Raw genomic sequence first — 10,152 nt, 5'->3', positions numbered from 1 at the left:
AAAAGGGGTAGTGTTGAAACACAAAAGGGGTAGCTTTTATGGTGTAATTGAGGCATGTATTCATACTCGATGGCAAACTTCCAAAGCGTTTTGATAATCCTCCCAATAATAAAAAAATTTAAGCAAAGCCCTTCTACCATATATCATATATATTAAATCTATATGATATATATACTCATACTTCAGGGGGAATAGATTTAGATACATAAATTAGAAACATTTCTATTGTACTCTTTTGTACATACATTATAAAGCATTCTAAAGTAGAAATTTAAAAAGATAAATATGGAATATTTTTAAATTTAGGTTATTTGTAAATGTTTCTGCAAACTTTTAAGTCACCATCGATACTTCCAAGCTGTGGAATGCCCTCTCTTCTCTCAGAATACCTTGTTTGACTTGAGAGTGAGGGCACCAATGTCAATCTTTATATTAAACATTAGTAAATATTAATTTATTTATTTCTTATATAAGAAAGAAATACAAGTAGACGCTCTGATATTCCTGACCATGTTTCCTCTACGTGGAGCACACCTCACCCCATGTCCCTCTAGCCACATACCTCTGCATTGTTGTACCTTTGCATTCTTTAGGTCTCGATTTAAAAAACATCTCCTCAGAGAGTCCTGAACTACCACAGATTCTAAAGTAGGCTCCCTATTATTCGCTGTCCTTGGAAATGGTCTTTCCCTATTTGTGACACTTGACACAATATGATACTGCTTTTATTTTCTTGTCTAGTGTCTGTTTCCCTCACCAGTGGGTAACTGTGTCTGTTTTATTTTGTGCTGGGCATATTGTCCAGCACAGTGCCTGGAAAAGAGTAGACCCCTCATAAATATTGGTTGAAACAACAAGTAAATGAGTTTCACCTAATTATAACAAATAAGGGTGGAAATGTGCATAACAGAAAAATAATCTAGAGAGGCTTTGAAACACATGACCGCCAATTGAATGTGAACCTAAGGAATGTAAACCTCCTGTAAGGCTCTAAAGAAATTAACAGATTCTTAAATATTTAGATGATTTATCATTGTGATAAGCTTGGATGTGGGGGCATGTACTATAAAGGGGTTATAGTGTCAAAAGATACAAGGGGTGAAAGGGAATAGGTGTGTTATCAGTAAAAGGGATAGGGACAGACCATGAGTGAAGCACAGCAGTAACCTAAATTAAGACTTCCCAAATGAGGAAAGGACAGAGGGAGTATACTTTGAAATAATTTAAATACCATATAAGGGATCTTTTCATCTAATTTTCAAAAAATGGGTTATCTAAACGCAATGGATTGTAACCTGGGACTGAAACAGAACATCAGTGTAAAACTAGTGGAATATGAATGAAGTCTGTAGTTTAGCTACTTGTATTGGGCCAATGTTAGTTTCTCAGTTTTGACAAATACATCATAGTTATATAAGATGTATGAAAGGAGCTGGGTGGAAGGAATACGGGAATTCTCTATATTATCTTTGCAATGTTTCCATAAATCTACAATTCTTCCAAAATGGAAAGTTTAAAACTCACCCTGATTATCACACTGTAGGCGAAATGCTGTTAAGTTCAGGGAGAGTGCAGAGAGGCAGGCCTCCTCACCTGGGTGTCCCAGNAAGTCTTATACTCACCCGCAAAGGGTGTGCTTTACCAATAGAGAAAATGTCAACTTTTTTGGGCATTTTTCTTGGGTATTTCCCTGCTTGATGGTAGGTCCATCCATCGGGGCAGGACAGCTTGATCACTGTCACAGTCCCAGCCCTCAGCACACAGCCTGGCAAGAGACTTCACTTCCATGACGGTGCTGAGACTCCTAAATGTTGATGTTGGTTAATCCTATTCGGTTGTTTGTGACTTCCTACTTTTTTAAGCACACTGAATGTTCTCTAAACAGAGGAAGGAACAAATACCTTACTTCAAAGCAGCCATCAGAGGGCATGCCTTGGTGCACCAGCATGAAGGGACCAGTGAGGACCAGACACGGCTGGTCAGAACCATGTGCTAAATCCAGAATCATCAAGTGACAGTGAGGGTCCTTCTGATTGTATGGCTACCGGCACCGTGAATCCTTTCCTGGGCTGCCACATGGTGACCTGTTAATAGAGCCGGTCCCACCTGGGTTTACTGCTGCCTGTTCTAACTAATTGGGGCAGTAGAATGATTAGGAGCTTGGGCTCAGCCTCAACTTGCGTCTGTTTGAGGCCCGGCTCCACCACTTAAAGGCTGTGCGATTTGGGCAAGTTATTTAACTTCTCTGAGGCTGAATTTCCTAATCCATAAAACAGAGGAAATGCTATAAGGAACAACTAAGATCATGAGCAATTGAGATAATAATAGAAAGTGTTCCACAAATGTTAACTGTTACTGTTGTTCTCATTATCAAGCAGACTAATAAAAATTATCTAATATCTTTTAAATTTTTTCTTCAACCAGATAGAAAAAATTATTTTCATTGTATTAAATATTTCTAGATACACCTTTGCATTTAAGCCTACTGTTTATAACAATGCTGAATTCTAGATGTTGGTCAGGTCCTCCTACGAATGCCCTTTCAGTCTGTAGCATCCTTTTGAAATACACTCATCATTTTTAAGGAAGTTAAAGGATAAAGAATAGCCCCTTTGCAGAAGATTCTGTGATGGTACCAGGAGTGCTCAGGAAAGGCACCCTGTCACATGCTACCTTCTGATAGTGAATCAGGTTCACCAGATACTTAAGAGGCTCATGTATGAAGAAACATTAGTGAGTGCACATGGAGACAGGAGTTAGAACAGGGATAACGGTATGTAAGTGGCTGAAATACTCCAGAGAGAGTACATTTCCCAGAATAAACAGCGTTTCTTTGTAGGACAGTGGCATACACATCCAAAAACCAGACGCAACATGTTTTTCTGTTGTGAAAACAAAGCTAATGCCAAAAAATGTTTGCTATTTAAACTGCTCGCAAACATGTGACTGATTTTTCACTAAGATAAGCTTCCAGTTTTCAAACAACTCACATTTTTCTTCTTGAACATATTGTCATGTTGTTATGATACTGCCTATGAGTCTTTACTTTGGGTGTAATTTAGTCCATGGTAAGGAAAGAAACAAAGTTTGTAATTGTTCCCAGTCTGATTTTAAAATATTCCCTTAATGACCGCTTTCAAGCTTTTCAATATAATCCTTTCTCATGAAAACATAAACATGAGAGGAAGCTCTGAGATGAAAATATATTGAGAGGAAGAACTTGATGGTACATTTCTTTNTGTAATAATTCATCATCTGTATATTGCATTGTTTGTTCACCACCCAGAGTCATTTCTCCTTCCATCACCATATATTTGATCCCTTTTACCCTCATCTACCACCCCCCTCTCCCCTTACCCTCTGGTAACCACTAAACTGTTGTCTGTGTTTATAAGTTTTTGTTTGTTTGTTTTTTTCATTTGCTGCTTTTAGTTTTATATCCCACATATGAGTGAAGTCATATGGTTCTCAACTTTTTCCATCTGACTTATTTTGCTTAGCATGTTACTCTCAAGATCCATCCATGTTGTCACAAATGGCAGTGTTTCATCTTTTCTTACGGGCAAGAGGCATTTTAGGTGCTTCCAAGACTTGGTAATTTCTGAGAGGAAAATCCCTACTTTCAGACACTTTATTTGGGCAAGATGTTAATTTAATATCTTAAACTAATCTTGAAAACATTTTTTTTTTAATCCCGAAGGAGTTATAGGAAAGCAGTCATCTCAGAGCCCTTTGCTCGCACTTCTTGCAGTGGCCTTACGTGAGAGTGACACGTGTGACTAGTGTGTGGAGGTCTGTCTCCAGTGCTGATCACGAGGGCGTGGGGGTGCAGGCCTCTGTTCTTTATTCGCTCACCATCATAGGCGTCGCAGCTCTAACTCGGCACTAGCCAAGTCACGGTGCTTAGTTACCCTCTTGGTGATTGTGGTGAGAGGGAAGGCAGCAGCAACCACCACTTATGGAGTGCTTACTGTATACCCGACTGTGTTAAATGTTTTTTATGTTATTTCATTGAAATTCATACACCAACCCTAGTTCTTAGGTATCTTCCTAGTTTATGGTGAGGAAATGAAGGCTCAAAGAAGTTAAGTAACTCTCCCAAAGTCATCAAGCTCGTAGTAATAAATAGAGCTACGATTCAAACCAGACTTAACATGCCAAGTGGGATTAATTAATTTCTCCCCAGACCTGTTCCACCCACACTTCTCCCCTTCTCAGTAGAAAGTCGTTCCAAACATAGAATTATCCATGGCACCTCTCTTTTCTCACACTCCAACCCAATCCATCTGGGGAACCTTTGGCTCTACCTTCAAAATGTGTCCAAAATTAGACCAGCTCCTCACTGCCTGCCTTGCTACCACCCTCATTTCTCTCTTGGGTTCCCTCAGTAGCCTGTTCTGCCTGCTTGCTCTCTTGTCCCCCACCCCCACTGTCTATTCTCAACACCACAGCCAAAGTGAACTTTTTAAAACATAAATCGAGCTCCATCACTCAGACCTCAGTGGCTTTCTATTTCTTTCAGAGCAAACAAATGTTAAAGTTCTTGCAATGGTGGACAAGGCTCTGACCTGATTCGGAGTCCCATTACCTTTTAGAACTCATTTTCTACTCCAACCCACCTTGCTCACTCTGTGCCAGAAATGTAGGCCTTCCTACATTTCCATCATTCTGCTGCAGGACCCTTGCACATGCTTTTCCTTCTGCTGGTAGCACACTTCTCCCAGCTAGCTGCATGGCTAAGTCTTTCTCCTCCTTCAGGTCTTAACTTAGATGTCACTTCAGTGAGGGCCTCCCTATTTAATGGCAGCCCTCCCTGGGCACTCCTGCTCCCCTTTCCCTGTTCTCCTTTTTTGTTTTTTTCATAACACATCACTTTCTAACATACTACATAAGTTATTTATTATGCTATAGCTTATTATCTGTCTCCCACTGCAAACATGTAAGCTCCATGAGTACATGCATTTCTGTCTGTTTACCCTATAGCTATATTCTAAATGCCTGGAACAGAGCCTGGCCCATAGTAGGCCCTCAGTATAGATCTGCTGAATGAATGAATGGATGAAGTGGAATGGCAAAAGTTCAAGCTTGTAGCTACTAAGCTGTAGTGGCTCCCCAGGTGGTTGTGGTGGCAAAGAAATAATAAAATAGATTAAAGTAATTTTTTTAAATGTTGGAATACAAATATATGAGGTATGGGTTTTAGAGTTAATACTCTCACTTGTTTCCATAGGCTAATGTTCATATTGGCTTGCAACTTCATTATCCAGCTCCATAAATCTCTTTATATAAAAGATTATGTATCGTGTTTGTGGAGTAAAGAGAGCAGATATGACTAAACCCAAAATTTGGCACTTGCTCAATGGGGGATAATTAAACACAATTGGTAGATAGAGCTCTTTGAAAGGTTATCTGATGCATAAAAACATTGCATAATTTATTGCAATTATTAAAATTCAATATATTGTTGATCAGTTGTGATTTCTACTTAGATATTAGAACAACTCGTTCTCTCATTAATTCTAGTTTAGACCCAGCGACAACAAAAAGGAGCAGTAGGCTTCAACACATATTTTCTTAAAGGCCACTTGATTTTATTTACATCATAAAAAATGATCACTTTAGAGGCAGCAATAAATAAAGATAAATCATAGGAGGGTAGGTGATTCGAGGAGTGTCCAGTTGAAATGCTTCTTTCCAATAATGTTATTGACACGTACAGTAGAATGTAAACATGAACAACTGATATGTAATGATGAGGTCTAGAGGATAAACCTGGAGAAGGACAATATATAACAAGAATTATGTACTTTTATTTATTTTTATGACCAACAGCCAGTTTCTAGCCCACGAGAGTGGGTTTCCTAGGAACAACTTAGAGGAATTTGCGTAGCAGTTTTCACCTACAAATCATGCACGAGGTATTCAGTAAAGGTATTGTCCGTATTTATCAAAATGTCTATCGGTGGTTATGAAAAAGAAAATACGGAAGTAGCTCTTTTGGCACATGCTTCATGATTTGAAATAGTTGAAGATGGCATCTTGGATGGGTTCCTGTTTGCTGATTATATCATTTGTATAAATATATCAGAAGCAGGAGACGTGGCAATAATCTGTTCTTGTTTGCACCCTGTTCTCATTGCTAGACTTTGGGGAATCATTGAAGGGAGTGGTACAAGCCCCTTATTTGTGCCCTGAGACAACTGCAGTTGAGTGTTTATCTGGGGTATACCAGACCAGCACTAGAACTATAGGATCTTGGCTCCCTATTAAATACTCTTTCCATCTTACCACATTCTTCAACTCTTTTTCCACATAGCCTTTTAAATCTCCTCCTTTTTCATTTAATCTTCTTCTTCTCTCTGGTGATTTGCCTGTGCTGATGGTTTATGGCCTGTCTTTGACCTGTTCAGCCTGCTATTCTGTGGACCACAGGTGCGCAGCAGAAGCCATATGTATTTGATTTACAGACTAAAGGACACCAAGAATGACTTACATTGTTTTTAGCAATGGCTTTCAGAATCTTCATGCTTTCATGATTCAGAAATAAGAATGAAAACAGAAGAATTAAGCATTCAAATCAGGAATGGAGAAATATAAATATAAGGAAATGGAATGAATGACCTAGACTTTCCTTAGAAAAGATTAGAAGTACACATCAGAGGAGTCTTCATGTGCTAGAAGAACTGATTGCAGAAAATATGTGTTGATGTATTCTCTCTGTTCAGATGACTTATTTTTAGTTTCTAAGAGGTCCCAGTGAAATAATGCCTTAAAGATACTATCTAAGAAATGAGAAAATACCTATTCAAAACCGGATAATATTGGTAAACTATTTTAATATCACTAATAAAATCCATTGTAAAAACTATTTCTGGGACCGACCGAGTGGCTCAGTTGGTTAAGAGCTCACTCAAGAGTGTGAGCTCTGAGCGACTAGTGGTTCGATGCCCGGCCCGAACTGAGCTGCCACTGAGCTGACAACAGGTAGCAGGATGGCTCAGCTAAACAAACAAAAAAACCCCTACCATTTCTTCTTTTATTAACAGCAGAGAAAACTGGACCTCAAAAGATGAGATATTAAGACTTGAATCATGCTGTTAGAATTANATTAATTTATACAAAAGGCTTACAACAGTGCCGGACACATTTCCCCTTAGACACTACCGTGGCTCCAACTTCACGGAATTTATGTTATTAGAAATAATAACATAAAAAAATATGGCCTTAGATGGTCATAGTTGATTTTATACATGGGCATATATTTGGCTGACATTTTCAGTTTGTATTGTGTAAACGTATATGCTAAAGCCTGGCTACATAATTAGCTTATCTGCATTTGCATGTCTTTTAGATACTCCCAGCCCCTACATGAAGAAATAGCATTGCATAAGCATCTGAAGCACAAAAATATTGTCCAGTATCTGGGCTCTTTCAGTGAGAATGGTTTCATAAAAATCTTCATGGAGCAGGTTCCAGGAGGTAAGAGAAGTCTTTCTTTCTTTCTTTAAAAAGTATAAATTCTAGGGCCTTGAAGAAGAATAAAATTGAATGGGCTTTACAAGTTTACAGGTTTCAATTTTTCTAAGTTTAAAGAAATCTTGCAGTTTATTAGGAGACAGTAAATAAATACCTGAACCATTTTAGTATCAATCATTGTGACTTGGATTAAGGGTAGCAAATGAGTGGCTTTTTACTACTTACTATTTGATGATGAGCATCTTTAGAGCAGAGACATTTGCCTAATCATATTTGAGCCCAAGTATCTAGTTTCTGGGCCACTGTGACTAACAAATAAATATTAGCTTAAATTAGTGTTACATGATTAATATACTTTAAAGAGCTCATTTGGGTAAGATTTTGTCTTCTGTTTTCCCCTACTTTACAGGAAGTCTTTCTGCTCTCCTTCGTTCCAAATGGGGTCCATTGAAAGACAATGAGCAAACAATTGGATTTTATACAAAGCAAATACTCGAAGGATTAAAATACCTCCACGACAATCAGATAGTTCACCGAGATATAAAGGTAGGATGAACCAGGATTCATTTTTGTAAGTTCCTTGGTGGATAATTGTTTTATTTGTAAAAGCCGTGTTGTGTTATGGGTATTAATTTTAAATGGCAAATAAATAAATCTTAGAAATGGCAGAAATACAAGATATTACTGTGCCCTGAATCAGTTACTGCTGTTCATGTCTTCTCTCTTCTACTCAAGGAGTAAACTCCTTAACCATGTTCAACCAACAAAGGCTGAGCTTCCCCTGAGTGCCTGGCTGTTAGGTGCTCTGTGTGGCTGGTGACACAGCAGAGCAGAGGTGCACAGGATACGGTTGCTGCTTCTGGGGAGCTTAATTGCTGGTTAATCTTTGCATCCTTGCCCATAGTATCTACTCAGTAAATATTTACTGAATCAATGGATGAATGGTTAGAAGGAAAAAAAAATAAAACCTCCTCTTCTCACAAGTATCATATATTTATGGATTGAACTAAAATTAGATAACTTACTTGATTCTCTTTAAAAAGAGAAAATTCAGAACTAATAAATTTCTGACAAAGGCTAGACTGTAGAAAAATAAGTTTATATTATTACGCTAAAATCAACACATTTATTTGTTGTAAATTGACCGGGAAATTATGAGTATCATTATTGAATTTACTATGCGTGTACCGTACACAGGCAGCCCCTACTATCTGTGAACCACAGCGAACTCTGAGTAGGAACCACATTTGACCTTGTGACCTGAGTCACAGACTGTGAACAACTGATAACATATAAACAAAAATGATGTTAAGAATTCACTTTTGAGATTAACTGTTAATGAAGAGTACAAAATTAGTGTGCTTGTTTGCCCTAAGGATGCCTTTTCTTATTGGACTTGCCAGCTAACAACAAATAGTATTGGGAGAAAGATAACATTTTTTATTAAAGTCCTCTGTTTTCTAGGGTGACAATGTGTTGATTAATACCTATAGTGGTGTTCTCAAGATCTCTGACTTCGGGACGTCAAAGAGGCTTGCTGGCATAAACCCGTGTACTGAAACTTTTACTGGTATGTGTTTGCAAGGGTGATACAGATCTTACGTAGTTAAAGAAATAATTGCTGTGTTTGAGCATAATGTGAGAGATAAATTTAGTTTTTTTTTTCTCATAAACATTAATGTTGATATCTTGATGCTCACTGAAAAATGTTGTGTAGAATTTGATCTGACTCTTTCTTAACCTTGTACTTATATGACTTGTTCAGTCACCTGGTTAATGCCACTGAAGATGTTTTTTTAAACTCTCAGTTTGTTATTTTTCTTTTCATGTCATTACTTCTCTCCTCTTTGGCCTACAATCACTATAACCCTGACAAGATTTTTTTTTTTTTTAACATTTCTTTTAGCCCAACCACTCTGTGATTCTTACTTATACCTTAATCACTTCCCATTTGGACCAATAATTCCTTCTTTCCTAATCTGTTTACTCCCTGTGGTGTATTCCCCTACTCACAACATAAATAACTGTAGGATTTCAATTTGGAAAGAGGAAGTGACTCATCAATTCAGAAGTGGGGTGAGGAGAAATCTTTCCTAAGAAATTAGGTAATGCAGCCACTGAGTTGCCTGTAGAGCAGTCCTGGCAGGGTGGAGACCAAGGGATTTACAAAAAGGTAATGGTAGCCAAGAGGAAACTGAGGCTCAGAGAGAGTAATTGACTGTCCAGCAGATATCAGAAAGGCATCTGGAACTTCTCAACCCTGTTCTCCATTCCAAGTTCTTATCACTCCATTCTCCTCTTTCTCTTAAGTGTTACTATTATTATTATGATGAGAGAGCGAGAGAGATGTAGAAAAAAAAAGAATAATTTTTGGTCTAGTACAGAATAAAATGGCCAGATTCCCCATTTCTGAGTTCTGTGAGATAGCGGGTAAGCACCTCCTTTGCAGATGAGGAAATTGAGAGGGAAGAGGAAGAGGAACAGCGCAGCCTAAGTCACAACAGTTGATACGTGATAGAACTCCGATTTTTCATCTACCCTTTGCCCTTTGCCCGTTGCCCTTCTTGCTTCAGTCAGTCTTTCCCTCCACTTGGCTTCAGTGAAATCTTTTCTAGAAGCTTGGGAGGGGGAAAAGAGGAGCGAGAGAAATTCCTTAAGTTTTTTCCTCAGAACATT

General features: G+C 38.2%; 1 protein-coding gene across 1 annotated transcript in view; it reads left to right on the top strand.

Annotated features, from left to right (window-relative positions):
- MAP3K5 (mitogen-activated protein kinase kinase kinase 5) overlaps positions 1 to 10,152 on the top strand; it is a 203,596-nt gene that overhangs the window by 165,783 nt on the left and 27,661 nt on the right. Inside the window, exons 16-18 of the mRNA XM_019648088.1 lie at positions 7,352 to 7,479; positions 7,886 to 8,022; positions 8,941 to 9,046. Of these exons, the coding sequence (XP_019503633.1) occupies positions 7,352 to 7,479; positions 7,886 to 8,022; positions 8,941 to 9,046 (371 nt within the window). The remainder of the gene's footprint in view (positions 1 to 7,351; positions 7,480 to 7,885; positions 8,023 to 8,940; positions 9,047 to 10,152) is intronic.

This window comes from Hipposideros armiger, unplaced genomic scaffold, assembly GCF_001890085.2.
Source record: "Hipposideros armiger isolate ML-2016 unplaced genomic scaffold, ASM189008v1 scaffold_120, whole genome shotgun sequence".
Lineage (NCBI taxonomy): Eukaryota > Metazoa > Chordata > Mammalia > Chiroptera > Hipposideridae > Hipposideros > Hipposideros armiger.
Note: the sequence above shows the minus strand (reverse complement) of the source record. Positions and strands in the feature narration are given on the sequence as shown.